The sequence below is a fragment of the Astyanax mexicanus genome, chromosome 1, assembly GCF_023375975.1.
Source record: "Astyanax mexicanus isolate ESR-SI-001 chromosome 1, AstMex3_surface, whole genome shotgun sequence".
NCBI lineage: Eukaryota > Metazoa > Chordata > Actinopteri > Characiformes > Acestrorhamphidae > Astyanax > Astyanax mexicanus.
In genome coordinates this window covers 104828754-104849206 of record NC_064408.1, presented here as the reverse complement: position 1 = coordinate 104849206, position 20453 = coordinate 104828754, and the positions used below count along the sequence as shown (strand labels likewise).

The window sequence follows — 20453 nt, the reverse complement described above, 5'->3', positions numbered from 1 at the left end:
ATCTTAAAGTCTGTATTACTGTAACTTTTGAGAAATGATATGTTTTGCTAAATACTACTGTAGAGCTTAAATGCTCTTTGATCTAAAACCTCTACTGTATGCATTAATTATGGGCTGTGTAATTATTAGCTTGGGCTCTGTTTATTGTCCAGTTTGATCATTGTTTTGGGAGACTTCAGACATGAAGGTGGTTCTGGGAAGGAAGGTTTTGGCTCTTTTAGCATAATCAGAGAGTGTTTTGTGTAAAGCACGGGTGACAGAGCTGAATCATAGGTGCTTTCCCAAAAACTAAAACATCCATAAATGATTTTAAAAACACACTTCTCAGTGTAGATTTCTGTATGTGAGTAGGAGTTTCTGTAGACGTGCAAATATAATATCACGATGAATAAAGAACATATTACTAGTTTTTGTAAAATTATTGTTAAAAACTGGTGCCTTGGTGCATTAGAGGCTCATGTGCAGTTTTTCCACAATGTCCCATATTATTGCCAATCCTTTTTAAGGTGGTTATACAAGCTGTTCATAATCAATGGAACACTTGGGTCAGCAGCAAATTAAAGTAGCTGAATTCACTATTTAGAAGTGATTTCTGGATCTTTTATTCCCATGAAGATGTTTTATAATAGCACAGCCTTTGCCATTTTTTTCTTGTTTGAAAAAGTAAAATTTCCCCAAGCATTTTGTTTACTTTTTTAAAATATTGACTGTATTACGCACTTGCCACTAGCCTTATTACTGTTTTTTGTGTTTTTAAACATATACTACAGTATAAGCTCTATATAAAAAAAAATGTTTGTTTAGTTTCTATTCTTAAACCATGTTAAATTATATTAGATTAGAGGAAAGTCATTCAGACATCATTCTTGTAGCCTAATTTACTGATGTTTAGGCCTGTGGATTGTTCGCATTGTTCATGTTTTAATCTTTTAGAAATCTGTTCTTAATGAAATTTTTTTCTTAAATAATAGATCTATGCTTCTTTAGTGTTGCAATGTTAATTAACATCATTCTGAACAGATTTTTCTCATTCAAACAGCTCAAAATATATTTCAAAAGCTCAGTTTTTACGCTCTACTTACTCAAAAAAAGGTCTTCGGTTTAAATCGGGCTTGGGCTCAAAAGGACAGTGTATGGGGCAGGTCAGGTCGGGCTCGGGCAAACCGTGCACAGGCTGGAGCCGGGTCAGACTGGATATTTTGGGCCCAATCTAAGCTCTAGGCTGTATTAAATTGTACTGAATTGTATTGTACATATTCACTTTGCAAAAACTTGTGGTTCATACACTTCAATGCCAAATCATCTCCTAAATCCAAAACAGAGGCAGCTGGAGCAAATCAGTAGTGCACTGTAGAAAGATGTCCTGGCTCGTGAGTTTCGACTTTGTTAAAAAGCAGCTGGCCATGTTCTAATGAGGGTGACCTTTATCTAAAACCACTGATTAAAACTGTGTGAGCTATTTTCAGCCTGTTTAGCAAAAGTCAGAATGCGTTTTTAGTGCAGCTTTTGTGAGATAAAGGGAAAAAATAAGCTGTTTTGGGTTTCTGAGCTCCAGCCTGTGTGTCAGGTAAGTGTGTGTGGTGTCAGTAGGTGTTTGATTGACAGCGCTGTTGCTGTGGTAACTCTGCTGCAGACTCTGGGAATATGGAGGTGCTGCATTTGTATGGATCTGAGGAGCAGAAGAAGCAGTGGCTGGAGCCCTTACTGAGAGCAGAGACCCGATCCTGCTTCTGCATGACCGGTAATAAAACACACACACACACACACACACACACACATTCTCAAACCTACATACACTCAGACACACAGGCATGATTGCCAAAGGATCACACTGCATCACTATTAAACTTATGCAGACAGTAAGGTAGTGCACCTACAAGGCAATAATATTGCCAACATTTTTCTGACATCGTGAACGATATTATACCCTGAAATTCCATATCACCCACCCCTAATTATCACATCAGGGTACTGATTTTTTTTTTTTTTTTTTCTGTTTTTAGCAAAAGAAAAATTCACACTGTTCTCATTTCCCATAATATATCCACTAGAGACAGATTATATCTGTCAAGTATAATTTATTTTACTTTAATCCTGGATATATGGAGATATAGCTCTGGAAAATAATAAGAGACCTAAAAAAACTAAAAATGATGAGTTTATTTGATTTTACAAAATTGAAAACTTCTAGAATATAATCAAGAGGAAGATGGATAATCACAAGCCATCAGACCAAGCTGAACTGCTTGATTTTTTGCAAATTCAAGCAGTGGCATAAAGTTATCCAAAACAGTGTGTAAGGCTGGTGGAGGAGAACATGCCAGGATGCTTGAAAACCAGGGTTGTTCCACCAAATATTGATTTAAAAAATAAATGCTTTAAATGACAATATTTTTATTTGGAATTTGGGAGAAATGTTGTTTGTAGTTTATAGAATAAAATAACAATGTTCATTTTACTTAAACATATACCTATAAATAGCAAAATCAGAAAAACTGATTCAGAAACTGGTGGAAAAGTGAAATGTGGTCTCTTAATTTTTTCAGAGCTTGTATTTTCTTGAATTTTTTTATATCTCAGTTGTGTGCCATATCATATCGTATGCAGTATTAAAAGATAATTATCATTTTGTTGCAGTAGTGTATTCTTGAAATATTTTTTTAAATTGTGTTTTCAGTTGCCATAAGTATCGTTATCAAAAAAAATACAATTAAATATTTTGATATTATTTTAGGGCCATATCGCCCACCCCTTGTACCTACAGTACTATGCAAAAAAAAAAAAAAAAAGTCAGAAACCACCTTGCATTCGTTTAATTTCTTAATTTCTACTTAAACTAGTCTTTAAACCGGCTATATGTGATAATCAGAGTTGCTAGCTCTTGGGTTCTCCTTCGAGGCCATGCTTTACACATGCATTTCTGGACAAGCTGAGAGATTCAGAACCAACACTGAAAGAAGGAGCATGTGGTAGGGTATTATTACAGGATTTTACACAACATGTCTTAAAGTGCAGAGTAAATAGCAGAGTTTCTGCTAGTTCTTGCCTGTCCTCTTCATCAGTGCAACAACGTTAGAGATTCTCCTATTTATCAGTCAGTGAAACATGTGAACATGATTTGGAAGCTAATTTATAGGAACTACACAAAGGTCTTTAGTTTAGAATGGTGCAAACGGCATAGAACACAATAATGAAGGTGTGCTTATGTGTTTATGATTAATCCACTTACATAAGTGGAAGTAATTTGGAAATATAAATGTTTCCAAAACTAGTTCAACACTCGATTCTAAGAGGCCAAACTCAAACATGTAACAACAGGAAGACCATCAAATAGCTGATAAATAAACCTTTTGTAAGATTGTAAAAATGTTACTGAAAAAAAGAAACACAAGTATAAAAAACATTTTCAAAAACAAACTTTTGAAGCTGCTAAAGATTTAAGAGTAAGCCGCGGTCCACTGAAGTCTAGGTCAGATTTATTTGTATAGTACTTTTTGCTGATGATGTCACCAAGCAGCTTTACTGAAATATGCAAGGAAGACAAAACTAAACAAGGCTTTAAACAATATAATGAGCAACAATGGCATGTAAAAACGTGCTCAGAGCTGGATGATAAAACCACTGAAGGAACCTAGACTATTTCTTGCAGAGAATAGAATCTATAATAGACACCCGCTGTTATTAACACATGTCCGGAAGCATGTTCCTGAGTTCCTGAGACCTCCTCGAGCATGCCTGATCCAGCTCATCAGAGTCTTCAGAAGCATCTGTTTATTAGAACCACATGCATAAGATTAAAACTGAACTCTGCAGGGGGTGGATAGCCAAGAGTTACTGCTGGGATAAGAGCTTCAGACATGAAACATCTGAACAGTAATATCATCGTGAGAGAATGATTAATAAAACTATTAATTTACTTAAAAAGTTCTGATTATCTCAAAGGAATAGTGTTTATAACAGTATTTTGGATTCACAATAATTATAGACCAACACATGCACATATACTACATGCATACAGTACATACATATGTATACATACACAGGCAAAAGGTTTAAACATTATAATAAATATTAAACACACACATTTTAAATATGATCTTTAACAAACCATGTAGTTTTTGTCCAGCTACTAAAAGTATTTAAAGTACCATTATGAACTTGGTTGTTGACCTTTCCAGAATCAGAAGTTTAGGTTCATTGTATGAAAGGACACCCAAAACCTTTTTTTCCTCAAAATCTGATCTAAAAATCCGACTAAACCTTACCGGTTTTAAATAAGTTAGGATTACCTAAATTATTTCTATTTGCTAAATGCCACAAAAATTAGAGATTTTTTTTTCTTTTATCAGAAAGTGAGGAAAAAAAGGTTTTATAAAGTGTATGTAATTGTCTGGTATTCTGTTGAGGAACATACTGTTAAATCAGTCTCAAAATGCTCCTTCAAAATAGCCTTTAGGGAGGCTGTCAGGCCTGCCATTAAAATCTTTCCTTGTACCAAATTCAAATGAACTCTTTATCTTCTGATCATCTGTTTGGTAGAGCACATTTAAGTTGCTATATCTTATTAAAAAAGATGCTGAATCTAACCCAACCTGATTGTGCCATCTCCCTACTTAATAAAATGGCTGTGTCTTTCAGTAATCTAGGGTAATTCACCACAGTAAAAATATACGTGAGCCAGACGGACAAGAAAAAACAGGAATCAGGATATCCAATTTAGAATAAAATTTACTCAAGAAAATCATTGTACTATTTGCAGACACACCAGTAGATGAATCAGACAAAAGTAAGGACAATTAAAGAAATAAGCATTATAGGTAAAGTGTTGTAGATGATCAGAAGTGAAGTATTCCAATCTCTAAAACTACAGGAAAAGTCTAACTTCTCTGTTTCTGCATTAATGATTATACTTGAATGTCAATTACATGTAAATCTACTTCATCAGAATACATGTTCTTATTGGTTCTATAAAAATCATCAGTTACATGTTCAGATGTATCAACATTACGCTACTGAGTATACATGACAAATCATTACAACAAATGGTACCACTTTAAAATAAGACTACCTTTATAAAGGGTTTATAAATGGTTTACAATCAGTTTATTAATGGTTACTAAATATGTTGTAAATGCCTAATTATTAATCATTTATAACACATACGTAGAAAGGGCAACAATGACCTGTTGTTTGCCAAACAGTGAGCCCACAGCCATCTATATTGTTGCCCTTTCTAATTATGTGTTATAACTGATTATTAATAATTTTTAAGGCATTTACAACCTAATTAGTGACCTTTAATAAACTAATTGTAAACCATTTATAAACCCTTTATAAAGGTAGTCTTATTTTAAAGTGGTACCCAACAAATTAACCGTCAACAAAGTCCAAACAGCATGTTGTGGTCCGTTCCTGTGGCCTTCGGTGGCTCCAGCCCAATCTTCTGGCCTGTCTGTGACTTTGCGCTGCGTAGAATAGGCGTGCGTAGGTTATCTGCGGAGAGGTTACTAGCATAATCACTCAGATAGCTTGTTCCTTCATCTGTCCAGGGTCCTTCTTCCTCTGCAGTTGTCAATATCTTTTCCTTGCATCCTGTAACAACATAAAACAACCTTGCCTCTTCTAAAGGAGCATAATGTTCTGACAACACAAAGATCCTAGTGGAATAATAAGTTTTACAAATACAAAAATAAGTGTCTGCACAATGTATTAATAATGATTGCAGTTATTAACTGATTATAGTTATTGAATGATCATAATTATAAAATGAAATGATATAAATGAAAATTAAAGGATATAAACATCCAGAATCCATGGGTGAAGACTTCCCAGATTGCTCCCATCAGTAGTATGCCTTTTTAGTTTTCATCTGTAAATAACTTCACACATTTTTGTACAGATGTACATTTTAAAAACATTGGAGTATTTAGAAAAAAAAAACTAAACACAAAACTATAACACATATTACATAATACATAATAACAAAAGAGTTGGACACATTGTCAATCTTATGCCTAATCATTCACAAATAAAATTCATTACGAAATTCCTAAACCTTATTACTACTGGACCCCCTCCCCCTCCTCAAAAAAAAAAAAAGTGTTTCACTGTAAGGCATGAAAAATAGTTATGTAACACTTGTGTTTAATATTGTAATACATTCATTGATGATATACGTTTTTGGAAGATGTGCGTGTATTGTTCCAGACTACATCCCAATTCACACTAATGCCAAAATAGGGAAGCTCTTTCTCCCAAATAGCAACGGTTCCCAAAACATGATGTAAAGTGATGACACACGATTTGTGAGTTGAGCTATCTACAATAAGATACTAGTGAATGGTTATTTAACGACCCATTCCTGGAGACTCAGATATATCTGGATTCTTAGGTATATAAAGTAGAATGTGCCAGGGTAAGTTTCTGGAATGGATTGTAAGCTTCATTCGATACTGCAGAAAAAAAACTGAATTCCAGTGGAAAGTTAGTGAAGTCAGTGACACGACTGTGAAATAGATTTAATAGTTATGTAATAGCGTTTCAATATTTATTAAAAATGAAAAACTAGACTTTTAGGCTCCTGTATACAAACACAGTAGCTGTGTTCAGGGCACACAAAAAAGTAAAATGCGCACATAGTACATGTTTTCTTTCTCTCTCTTTCTTTCTCTTTCGAGTGAAGGATGAATTGGATGTTAGGAGAGTGTGTGTGTGTGTGTGTGTGTGTGTGTGTATGGAGAGACCGATGCTGAACAAATGAACAGAAGAGAAGAGAACAGCTGAGGGGAGAGGCAGAGGGACAGAGAGTATGAGTCATTTTCTCCCCATTCCCTGCCTGCCAGAGGGTGACAAGTGTGTGTGTGTGTGTGTAGGCTGATGAAAAAGCAATATGTTTCCTGACATTGAAAATACACAGATGATCTTATTGGCCTACAGCATTCTGATGTATTGATATACAGTACAGGCTAAAAATTTGGACACTCCTTCTCTTTTTCAATGTGTTTTCTTTATTTTCATGACTATATACATTGTAGATTCTCACTGAAGGAATCAATACTATGAATGAACACATGTGGAGTTTTATGTACTTATTTAAAAAGGTAAAATAACTGAAAACATGTTTTATATTCTAGTTTCTTCAAAATAGCCACCCTTTGCTCTGATTACTGCTTTGCACACTCTTGGCATCATTCTCTTAATGAGCTTCAAGAGGTGGTCACCTGAAATGGTTTTCCCACAGTCTTAAATGAGTTCCCAGAGGTGTTTAGCACTTGTTGGCCCCTTTACCTTCACTCTGTAGTCCAGCTCACCCCAAACCATCTAGATTGCGTTCAGGTCCGGTGACTGTGGAGGACAGGTCATTTTTTGTTAAGTACATAAAACTCCACATGTGTTCATTCATAGTTCTGATGCTTCAGTGAGAATCTACAATGTAAATAGTCATGAAAATAAAGAAAACGCATTGAATGAGAAGGTGTGTCCAAACTTTTGGCCTGTACTGTAGGAGTTTCTGTAAGTTATCTAATGTGTGTGTGTCTATAATTATTAGCTTTAGATTAATGTGTTAGAAGGTCAATATGTAGAGAAAAGCCCAGAACAGAGTGTGTAGAGCAGCTTTAAGCCATTCTTCAGTATTTGGTGCCAGCATGAACATATGAGCTGGATTATAAGTGGCAGAAATGAGTGGTGCAGTAGCTGTCTCTCATTCCTTCTTGTCTTCACTCACTCCTCTGGTGCCATGTTCTCTTTCTCCTCCAGAGCCAGATGTTGCCTCCAGTGATGCCACCAACATGGAGTGCACGCTTCAAAGGGATAAAGACCACTACATCATCAATGGAAAGAAGTGGTGGAGCAGTGGTGAGTGTTAACGGATGTGTTTATTTGGTGGGCTGGAAATGAACTATGGTCTTTTAGTGGTTGTGCTTTGTTACTGTACATTAGTTTTAGATCTTTACAATACTCATAGACATCAAAGACCAGAATTTTAAAATCAGTGTGAAATAAAACTATCTAGCCAGTGTAGGCTTTATTTAATCACTTTTTTTTTTTTATCAGAATCAACATACACTGAGAAACTAATTTATTTATTGACAATCTTTCCTGGGAAATTCCTCTTCAACCCAGACCACTGCTATAACCCCAAAATAACCAGAGCTAGAACCACAGTTTCATTATTATTTTTGTGAATATATTTTTAGGTAACACTTTACTTGGATGGTCCATTTGATGGCCTCTTTGATGCTCAACTGACATTCAACTAACATTCAACTACATGTCTTTTAAATGCAAATGAACTAAAAGGTGAAAGTAAATGATTCTCTATTGAATAAAACCCTACATTCAACTCTAATTCAAACGCTTATCTTAATATTTTAGGATTGGGTTTTAGGGTTAAATTTTAAGCTTAGGTTAAGGTTAGGGTTAGGTGCAGGGTTCGATATTATGGGTTAAGGTTAGGGTTAGGTGTAGGGTTCGATTTTATGGTTGATTAAGGGTTAAGGTTAGGGTTAAGTGTAGGGTTAGATTTTATGGTTGATTAAGGGTTAAGGTTAGGGTTAGGTGTAGGGTTAGATTTTATGGTTGATTAAGGGTTAAGGTTAGGGTTAGGTGTAGGGTTTGATTTTAGGGTTGATTAAGGGTTAAGGTTAGGGTTAGGTGTAGGGTTAGATTTTACGGTTGATTAAGTTCAGTCATGTGACTCCTTTGCTGCGTTCCCTCCACTGGCTTCCTGTTGCCGCCCGCATCCGATTCAAAACCCTGACGCTGGCCTACAAGGCAAAAAACGGACCAGCACCTTCATACCTGATGGCGATGGTCAAAGCCAGATCTGCACCAAGAGCTCTTAGAGCTTCCAGTACGGCTCGGCTCGAACCTCCATCACTCAAAACACACAGAAAACAGACATCCAGACTCTTCTCTGTGCTGGCACCAAGGTGGTGGAATGAACTTCCACTGGATGTCAGAACAGCAGAGTCACTCACGGTCTTCAAACGTCGACTGAAGACACATATTTTCAAAGAGTTCCTAAACTAATAATAATAAAAAAAAAAAAAAAAAAAAAGGTTCCTAGGGTTCTTAACATGATTAAGCTCTATGTATCTCTTGATCCTAGTCTACAAACTAGCTTTGGATATCTTAAGTAACTTTGAAGCACTGTTGTAAGTCGCTCTGGATAAGGGCGTCTGCTAAATACCATAAATGTAAATGTAAATGTAAATTAAGGGTTAAGGTTAGGGTTAGGTGTAGGGTTTGATTTTAGGGTTGATTAAGGGTTAAGGTTAGGGTTAGGTGTAGGGTTAGATTTTAGGGTTGATTAAGGGTTAAGGTTAGGGTTATCTGTAGGGTTAGGTTCTATTTTGAATCATTTACATTCAACATTAATTTAACGTTAAGTTAAATTTAATGGACATTCAATTCAGTGTTAGTTGAACAAGTGTTACCTTATTTTATTGTTTTTTTCCTTTTTACCCCAAAGAACAGGAACATATAGACAAAATAAAACACCATGAATAATCCAACACACTTTGCACACACCCCTCCATCAAGAGAAAAAAAAACAAATAGATAAAATATCCATAGAATATATATAGCAGAAATCCACATACATCCGCCTACATAAAAAAAATACATTCAAGCACTCAAAGCACCCCTACATGATACTATGTAACAAATACCCATTCATTAGTTTATTTCAGGATAACTTAGCTTTTATGAATAAACATATTGGATTCACAGTAATTACAGACCAACACATGCACACATACTACATGCATACAGTACATACATATGTATACATATACAGACAAAAGGTTTAACCATTGTAAAATAAAAACATTAAATTAAACGGTCTAGCCAGTGTAGGCATGTGTTAGCTGATATAACAGAACAAATAATTAAGTGTTTCCCTAGAAGTATGTTCAGATGTCCTGAGTGGTTGCATCAGCGGCAGTTGGAAATAATCTGGTTGGCTGGGTTTACATGACCTGAAAGAAACACACACACACACACTACGAACCTTCACCCTCACAGCACTGTTAACAATCAGTGTGATAAGGACAGCCCTGACTAATGGGTGGAGATGGAAAACATGGTGGCACACAGTGAACTCCCAATTCCACATGCTGCTGATCCATGTCACTATGGTCCAGATGTTAATGCATGCAGGATAGGATGCATGAAGGATATTTCCAGACTTAATGAAAGTATTGTCTTGATTTCTTGCGGTTATTTAATCACTTTCTATCAGAATCAGCATAAATTGAGTAACAAATTGAATTGACAAACTTTCCTGGGAAATTCCTCTTCTACCCAGACCACTGCTATAACCCAAACCTAACCAGAGCTAGAACCACAGTCATTATGGTACTTTTGCACAGTTTTTAAAAGAGAAGACTTTTCATATGGTGTGGAAAATTTATCCCAAATCGGTAAGTGTGTTTACATGCACTCCTTAATTTGATTACTACAAAACATTGGATTTAAAAAAGGGTGTCTGTAGTAAAGCAGTATTGTAACAGATTATGTTACTACACTCTCTACTGCAGCATTTACACACTTACACACAGCACATTTATACTTTCATCATTATAACTATAGAAAGACACAAACATATAACTGTAACTATTAAAAGTAGTATGTGACTAAAAATATAAAACTCCTGGAAACTGAAAAAAAGGTACTGAAACCTTTGGGGGTACCCACAGGGCAACAGCTTTACCACTTTTTAACAATGGATTAAGTCTCAGTAGTCAGTGATAAGATGAGAAATTAAAAATAGCAGGTTGTCTGGGGTATGCAGCTAAAAAAAAAAAAAAAGTTATTTAAAAAACATATTTTATTGTGCTGAGATATCTGCTAAAAGTTACAAAAACTCCTTTTCAAAATTACTTGACAGAATATTTAGCCGCATTTCAGTTAACACAGAATTACTGTAACTTAAAGTTATTTTTAGGGCGTTTTTAAAAGTTTTAAAAGAAGAAAAAACGAACACATTTTTAAGTTGATGCGAACACACATACACAACAGCCTTCGCTGGCTGTTGTTTTCCGTATCCCACAACACTGTGCATTATTCTGTACATACATCTATTGATGCATATGGACACATCATCAGTGATGTTCCTGGATTCATAGGGCGTTTCGGGTCTTTCAACATCATACGCCCTCCCCCAGGTGACCCAGCTGGGTTGATCAGACCGCAGCTTGTGTCCATAAGGCTTGCTAGCTTCCACTGCTCCATGGTTCTCCTCTCTTGAGCCACAGCCATCTTGAGGCCCTCTCTGCCGCATCGGTGGTCTTGCGAATGGCTCTCCTCTTTTTCTCTCCCACGATGCCTAATCTGCTCAAGGCTCTGGTCAGAGAACGAGCTGCAAAACCTCTACAGCCAACCTCTACTGGGAAGCACCTCGCCCTCCATCCAGCCTGCTGGCAGTCACTAACCAGTCCCGCGTATTTTGAGAGCTTCCTCTCGAATGCTTCTTCCAAGCGGTCCTCCCATGGGACTGTCAGCTCCAGCAGCATGACTTGCTTGGTCGACTCAGACACAAGGACAATATCTGGTCGAAGGGTGGTAATAGCGATGTGGCTGGGAAATTTTAGTTGTCGTTCAAGGTCCACCAGCAGCTGCCAATCGTTAGCAGTAGTCAGAATGCCTGCCAATGATCTTTTGACCGGAGCTGCCTGCTCCCCAGCTTTGACAAAGGTGATAGTTTTCTTGGATGGACGAAACTGCTTTGCCCACATAAGTCCATTGCTAATGGCTTCAGCAATGCTCTTAAGGACTTGATCATGCCTCCACCGGTATCGCCCTTCTCCAAGTGCTGTAGTGCAGCAGCTGAGGATATGCTCTTGGGTGCCTCTCTTGGAGCACAAGGGACATGCTGGTTTTTCTGCTATGCCCCAAATGTGCATCCCTGTACTGCACCACCTCTCTAGCTTTTAAAACCTTAAATTCTTCTTCCAAGGATTTAAAGGGCAGCTGCAATTTGTTATTGTGCCCATAGAGTGCGATGCTGCTCAGGCTCTTTGGTAACCCCAGCCATCTCCGGAGGTGGCTGCTGACTTTTTTCTCCAAAGTTTCAACTGTGGAGATAGGGACAGCATAAACGAGGAGGGGCCACAGGATCCTTGGTAGGATGCCATGCTGGTAGACCCAGGCTTTGAACTTTCCAGGTAGACCAGACTTGTCCACGGATTTCAGCCAGCCGTCCAACTCAGCACAGGTTAACTGGATAGATGTTGAATCTTTCAGAGAGCTGTCAAAAACCTTGCCCAAACTTTTGACTGGCTTCTCTGTAATCGTTGGAATGGCTGTACCCGAAATGTCAAACCGGAACTTATCCTCCACCTTTCCTTTTCTCAGCACCAAGGATCTTGATTTGGCAGGTTTAAAACACATCCGAGCCCAATTCATGAGCTTCTCTAAACCTTTCAGAATCCATCTGCATCCTGGAACTGATTCGGTTGTGACAGTCAGGTCGTCCATGTATGCCCTAATGGGTGGTTGCCGTTGTCCAGAATTCGTTCGGGGTCCTCTGCACTCTGGCTCAGCGGACTTGGTGAGCAAATTCATGGCCAGGGAAAACAAAGTCACAGAGATGGTGCATCCTGTGATGATACCGATCTCCACCTTATGCCAACTCGACGAAGTAGCTCCAGAAGTGACTCTAATCCTGAAGTTATTGTAATAATCATCAATGAGCTCTCTACACCTCCTTGGAACATGATGTTTTCTCAGAGTGAGCTGCACTAGCTTGTGTGGAATGGAACCGAATGCATTTGCCAGGTCTAGCCATAATACAGACAGGTTGCCTTTTTTCTCTCTGGCCTCACGAATTAGCTGCGTCACCACACCCGTGTGCTCCAAACAGCCCGGCATTCCTGGAATGCCGCCCTTCTGGACTGAAGTGTCAATATAGGAGTTGTGGGCTACATAAGATATTCCATGGAGCCTACATAAGATATTCCATGGAGCCTCTGGAGTTGTGGGCTACATAAGGGGCCCCTGAGGACTTGTTTGAGAATTACTGCTCTATGTTGCCTTTATACACCTACTCTTGTACAGTGTGGGACATTCTTTACTGTGCTTTTAATCACGGTGGATTTTCAACACTATACATTGTGAATGTTTATTTCCATGTATTTCCTGTAACATCTGTATCTTTACATGATACGGACTGAGATCATGGAATTTTACTTATTTTGCTTATATTCTGAGAACATCTGGTTCTCACTCTATGTAAGGGCATGTACACGGACACACACACACACACACACACACACTTGCATTCACACACGTGCACATGCACATGCTTTCAGTCCTTCTGTGAGCCAGATGTTCTTCCAGTGATATCAAACTGAGTAGATCTAAAGTCAGCCTGACGTCAATTTTAATTTTTTAATACCATTTTTAAATTTTAATACTAATTTGGATTAATATCCCTGCCCTTATTAAACATAATTCTTGATATCATTTAAAATCAGTCAAGTCTTGCTTTTTTGTAATCTGCTACCATTTGTTAATGTAAAATTATTTGTTTTATTTGGAGGAGTATAACTAATCAATACAATGGCAATGTATGCAATGGCAAAATGCAAAAAGCACAATAATACAAAAAAAATTATATACATATATATATATATATATATATATATATATGTTTTATTGTTCTCACACAAAACGTTTTTTATTATTTTTACTTAATGTTAATCTGGCAGTTGATAATGTTTCACAATATCATATAGAAATGCTCCAAAATGACTCCTCCTATTACATTGTCTTGTGACGCCAGGTAGAGAGGAGTGACGCGAGCCGAGTTAAAAGTACAAACAGGTTTATTAGCAGGCAAGCTAACAGATACTGCTAACAGGAAAGCCAGGCAAACAGCGATCTCACCGATACCAGAAGACGTAGTCAAAAATACAGTCCGAGTTCGAAACCGAGAAACAGTCCAACCGTACAACAAATCCAATAAGGGCAAAACAAAAGACATAAACCGATAATCCGAAAACAGGGTCGAAACGAGAAAGCAAAAACAGAACACAGGAAAACGCTTAGTACGCAACATGAGTCGACAATACCTCGCGGTGTTTGTTTACAAACGGATGCCTTAAATACAGGAGCTAGACAAGAATGAACCGGAAGTAATTCAGAATACAGGTGAATCAGAGCGTCGGAGCGTAACGCGATTGGGTGAAGGTGAAAGGTTATTATTGATGTCATAACCAGGGGAATTCTGGGAAATGGAGTCCGGTAGTGTGGAAGGAGAACAAGGCTGCGTGACATGTCTTTCATTAAATGCAAAGCAACTTTTTTTTTATCTCCTCTAATGTTGCATTTTGGAGATGCAAGGTTTTTGTCCAACTGTGGTGGTGATGTATATTACATGCAATTGTTGATATAATTCACATTATGTAATATATTATTAATGATCTCTCTGTATATTGTTTACTTAATGCTGTGACCATGCAGTCTGCTAAATGAAGTCCTTACCTTTTTGAACCCTACATTTGTTTTAAAATTTTAAGACTTCTTTAACCACTGAAGCATTCAGAGTTTACTTTATAGTATACTTTATATTCTTTGTTCATATTAATTCATAGTAGATTCTGGAAAAAAAAAACATAATGGTTGTTGGTCATTTCAGAGAAGTTACTATATAGTCCATAGGTCATCCTGAATAATTTATGGTGGAGTAATTCATAGCATGTACTGAATTGTTCATATTGATCACTTAATAAATAAAACAATACAGAAAAAGTCAGGATCCACTATCATTTGTTTACCATGATTTTTTCAGTACCAGTATGAATTATGATGTATACACTGTTAATTAATCAGCAGCCACTATGAAATAGAGGGTGTAGATTTGAGTTATGGACCCACATACAGGCCCAGGGTTTTTATGGTCATGACAAAACTGTAAAGTCATGAAATTTAAAAATAGCTATTTTTAGACCTGGATAAGTTTTGGAAAAATAAAAATACCCAGAAAGATTTGGAAAAATCATGGAAATTTTGCCTACAAATCGTTGTGTTTCAGTTAATCAATGGACACGTTTTTTTTTATTAAAGATTGTGTGTCAACATGTTATCAACATGATTAATTTTAGACCTTCTATAATCAATTAGCTATAGTTTTAGTTGATTTTTGGTTTATTGTCCATGTCTGCACTGATGTTTTAAAAATCATATGGTCATGAATATTTGCCTTAAAGGCCTGGAAAAGTCATGAGAGAATGGAAATTTATTGGTTAAAAAGTGTATGAACCCTGAGGCCTTTTAATGGTGTAAGTGGTTGACATACTTGACAACTTGTTCTTTCAGTTTTTAAAAAAGTTATTTAGGCACATTTTCTTTGTCATTTCAAATGAAACAAAAATTATTTTGCATGTTTATCTGGTTGTTTCTTCAACCTGCAGATAATATAACTGCTGTGAAACTAATGCTGCTAATGCTGCTAATGCTGCTAATGCTGCTGATGCTGCTGATGCTGTGGACAGTCAGTGTGCTGCAGTTAGACTGTGCTTGCGTGTGAAATTGCGTGTTAAACAGGCCGCCTGCTGAAGTGCTCTCATATGGATGAGCTGAAGTCATCTGGCTTCACCAATTAGTTTCTCTTTAACACTAAAGATATATATCATCAGAATGATTCTTCCCATAAAGCATCTTGTATTTGACTGTATCCGCCTGATGTCTCGCATGACTTTTTAAACAAAGCTTTTTAAAATGTTTACCCAAACCAGCGCTGTGCAATCTGTAGACAATAAACACAGACCCTTCGCTAGAGCAGATACAAAGCGGCTCACGGCGGGTGGCAAAGCCGAAACAGACCCGGTGCCTAAACTTGCTCTTTGAGCGTGAGCTGAGATGCAGAGTGGAGCCAGGAGGAGGAAGGAAAAACTCTTTAGTGTCGCGTCTCCCGCAGTGTGACGAGAGTTGGGAAATTGTGTGTGTGTTTACTCTCTTGCTGTTTGTTGGCATTGCATGATGTATCACTTGTTATTGTTAACTAGATATTTGGCCCTACAAATTCTGATATCACCAGGGCCTGCAGTGCTACCCGCATCACATCATTGTTTATTGTCTGGCATGATTTAAGCTGTTTCTGTATCGAAATAAGTATTGATTTATATTTATTTGACAATTCGGATCACTTTCCAAACCATCTTTATAAATTATAGTGAAACAAGTTGAATTTATGTATTAAATCAAAGCATACAAAGCAAAATGTTGTATTGCTACAAGTCTAGTTTATTTATGATTTATTTTTTTAATATGACATGATGCATCATGTGCCAAGCACACGACCAAAGCTCATGACCATTTTGACAGTTTTTCAACCTCTCTTAATTTCCTAAATGAAATAAGTGTAATGGTTTGTTTTTTTATTAGGGTCATTTAGGGACTTCAAGTGCACAGCTTGATTTAGGGCTTAGTATTAGTATTAGGGCTTAGTATTTAGTATTAGTGTATCTTTGCTATCATAATGATGGGAAAAATAACATGCAAAAGTAAATATTTGCATGATTATTAGAATAATTTGTATGTTAAAACACAGAAATTGGGTAGAAAAAGTGCATTTAACTGAAATGCAATGTAATAAAACCTAATAATGTTAGTCCCGACCAGTTTACCAGTAATGTGAAATCTCTATATAATAATGTCATGTGTATATATATATATATATATATATATATATATATATATATATATATATATATATATATATATATATATATATATATATTTTTTTTTTTTTTTTTTTATAAACAGTGCTACATTGACGTGCCAAATGTTCGGCCTTCTGCATCAAGTGTAAAAGAGATTTCTGTTTGGGAAGACTGGTCATAATTATAAGAAATGTAAATGCCTGGTCCAGAACTCCAGAAACAGAATGTCTCACCCATCTGGCATCCATTATCGGGCCTCACATGAACTGTGACCGCTCACGAGGTCTTGCCATGAGCACACTGACACTGACAGTGTTCGGCCTCACTCACAAGATAACACCTCACACATTACACAGGTGGGGGTGTTTCCAAGCTGTTTCCTGAGGGAATACTTCACAATCAATTAAATGTCAGTGTATATTCGTTTTTTGATGAAATTGTTACAGTATTGCAAGGTTCTTACATTCATGAAAAATTTGGAAACGTCATGGAATTTGAAAATAGCAATTTTCAGCCCTGGATAAGTTTTGGAAAAATAAAAATACCCAGAAAGTTTTGGAAAAGTCATGGAAATTTGGTCTACAATTCTATGTTTCCGTTTATCGACGGAGAAGTTCTATTTTGAGGTAACAAATACATCAGTTAATTTAGTAGTTAAGCCCTACACAATAAGGCTCTCAGGATCTGACACACATTTTATTATTGAAGATTGTGTTTCTACATTTTATCCGATTTATTTTAAACATACCATAATCAATTTTGATTATAGTTTTAGTTCATTTTTGGTTTTATTGTCCATGTCTGCACTGATGTTCTAAAAATCGTAGGGTCATGAATACTTACCTTGAAGGCATGAAAAAATCATGAAAAAATCATGGAAATTTATTGGTTAAAAAGTGTATAAAATCTGGTATTAATAGCTATAGGCATGTTTTATTCAGGGTTTATTATTTATATATTGCGAGGCGTATTGGCTTCCTGGTACATACTCCTAGAATAGAATCACAGTGTGATGTTTTTGTTATCGTGCAGCCCTGCAGTGAATGGAGACAGGCTGGAGGATCTGATTTATGATTTCTTGTAAAATTTTCACTTCTGTTGTGAGTCATCGGTGAGCCACGGCTAACCCTCGCACTGAACTTTTTCCTTTTTTCCACATGTCTTCCACCATATCTTTTCACTTTCTTTTTCAATTTGACTTCATCTGAAGGACGACAAACCAGATTTTCTAATGGAACCGCAGATGTTTTAACGGCCGCTTCATCTGAATTAAGTTGGAGTGTTGGATCTTTTGTAACAGACGGATCTTGTAATCGGCTTTCTTGTTATGGAATGTTGTCTCGGTATTTATTACTGGGAATGATAACGTGGTTCTAATGTATTTAGTGTGTGTATGTCTGTAGCGACGGTTGCCCCAGGTTAGTTTCTGTGATGTTGGGAGATGTTTTGGAATTCATGTTCTCATCTTCGTCCCCTGCTCTTCGTATCAATCGGTTGGTTCTGGCTGTGGGCCTTGGTGGTTTAAAGCCTTCAGATATTTTCCACCTTCCCAGAGCACAGAGACCAAAGGCTCTGTTGTTTTGGGCTTTGGCATGAAAGTCAATTAACTCTTTATGCACAATGAGATAATTTCTAAACCATTCAACCACTGCTGCTGTGCTCTTTGTGCAAGAATAAGAATACATGGTCCTGGTATGTTGAAAATGTATTGACAGATTTCTGTTTAAATAGATCTGGCCTCCTTTATCAAACAATGTGGAAAGGAATGCCCATTGTCCCCAACATGTAATATGTGAAGCATTAAACATTTTTAAAATGCCTCAGATTGCATTCTTCCCATGGTGCATCTTGGTGCCGTCACTATCTCAGGTTGACAGTACAAATGGCTATTGTAGGTGCTTTTGAACTGACCTTTTATTCATAGCCAGAAATTTGATATCAATCGTTTTTCTCACCAGACAGTAGGGGTGGGCGATATGGCTCTAAAATAACATCACGATATTTCAGGGTATTTCTGCGATAACGATATACTTGGCGACATAGGAAAACAGAAAAAATAATTAATTAATTTCAGGAATATAGTATAAGAGTATAACAGCATAATCATAATGTGGCAAAATATATAATATAGCATAAAATAATATAAAGCAGCAAAAAATATTGCAGAATATTTAGTGCATGCATATAAACTGCAAACTAAAACAATTATACAATAAATACACCTAAAACTTCACAGTAAATGATAGACTACTTTTAAGACAGAACATCTCTACTATCACAATATGGATTTTTAATATCATGATATTTCTGTATCACGATATATTGTATACGATATAATATTGCCCACTCCTACCAGGCAGGCTACCCTTTACTCTCCACATGCATCAGTAAGCTTTGGTTACAAAAGAACTTGTTGTCTGTGCCTTTTTCTTGTATCAGTTTTGTCAGGTACTATTGCTACTGCATAGCATGATCACCCCACAAGTTTAAACTGTTATTTTAATAAACATCAGACACACAGCTTTTTTCTGTGGTACAAGCTGCTCCTGTGGTACAAGTTGCTTAGTGTGTGTTTAAGGGTAAAGTATGTTGTGTCAGAAAATAAATAAATAATTAAAAAGGGTAAGAATCTGTTTTGATTCATTTTTTTAAGTTATTGCCCAGCCATTCTAAATTAGGATATATAAGTGGATTGAGGTACTGATTTAGAGCATAATGATGTTACCAATGGTTTTCAGTGCATCGCCTTAAGTTCTCCAATCAAACCTTTGGTCAGTTTCTCTCAAACTTGGTCTCATTTGACCAAAAAACTTCTTCCAGAAATCTTTTTTTTTTCCCTTTGTCTCTGTGATCAGCTCAGAACTGTAGTCCTGCTCTAATTCTTTGTAGCAGGAGCTGCTTTCATGTATAGTAGCCTTTCAGTCCATTATGCTCTAAATCTTGATTGATTTTAGTAACCAGTAACACTGGTTTTATTGACTTGACCAGGATGGTCACTAAGTAAACAGTTTTTCTACATGGACTTTGCTGCATGCAGTATGATACTGATAGTGGGATAAGCGTCCTACAGTTACAGGTATAAACAGGGATTTGAATACCAACTTTAAAGAAATTATGAATGTAGTCTTTCCTGATGTCTTTACTATTACTATACATTCTTACTATTACTGTGCATTTTTCAAGTTAATTAAACAATTTATTTATTTATTTGCCTCCCTATTACTCTCATCCTGCACTAGAACATCCAACACTTACATATTAAACCAATGATCTGTTTTGATAATATACTTGATTTGTAATACATAAACACAAACATAATTTTGATACATGAACAACTTTATGTTGCTTTAATTAGTTTGTGGTATAAAAAAGGAATACAGCATATATATTTTTGGCTTAATGTCCTAAAAAAAGAAATTAATAGTTTTCTACATGTCTACTGACATGTCTACTGACCTGTTCTTGCCTAACATTTTACAAAGGCTTTGTTTTTGGCTGCTAAATAACATTTATTTAATGTCAATGTGTTTACTGGGTTGTTCTTTACATGACTATCCTTGACTATCCTTTACTTTTTAACAAAGTTGTTAATTACATAGGGTAAAAATTTCATAATAAGAGGGCCAATAGAAATGCTTTTTAAGAAGTCATTTCTCCTCCTGTAACGTTAAAATTTTGAAAAATGGCCTTTAATGATGTGAGTGTTCTACACCTGCAGTGAAGTTTATGCAAGGTTATTCTTACAACAGGCTTATAATAAAGCTCCTCAGGATGATTTATATT

General features: G+C 36.4%; 1 protein-coding gene across 1 annotated transcript in view; it reads left to right on the top strand.

Annotated features, from left to right (window-relative positions):
* Positions 1-20453, top strand: part of acad11 (acyl-CoA dehydrogenase family, member 11) — a 113899-nt gene that overhangs the window by 16029 nt on the left and 77417 nt on the right. The window contains exons 12-13 of the mRNA XM_049463505.1: positions 1634-1741; positions 7759-7857. Coding sequence (XP_049319462.1) covers positions 1634-1741; positions 7759-7857 — 207 coding nt within the window. The remainder of the gene's footprint in view (positions 1-1633; positions 1742-7758; positions 7858-20453) is intronic.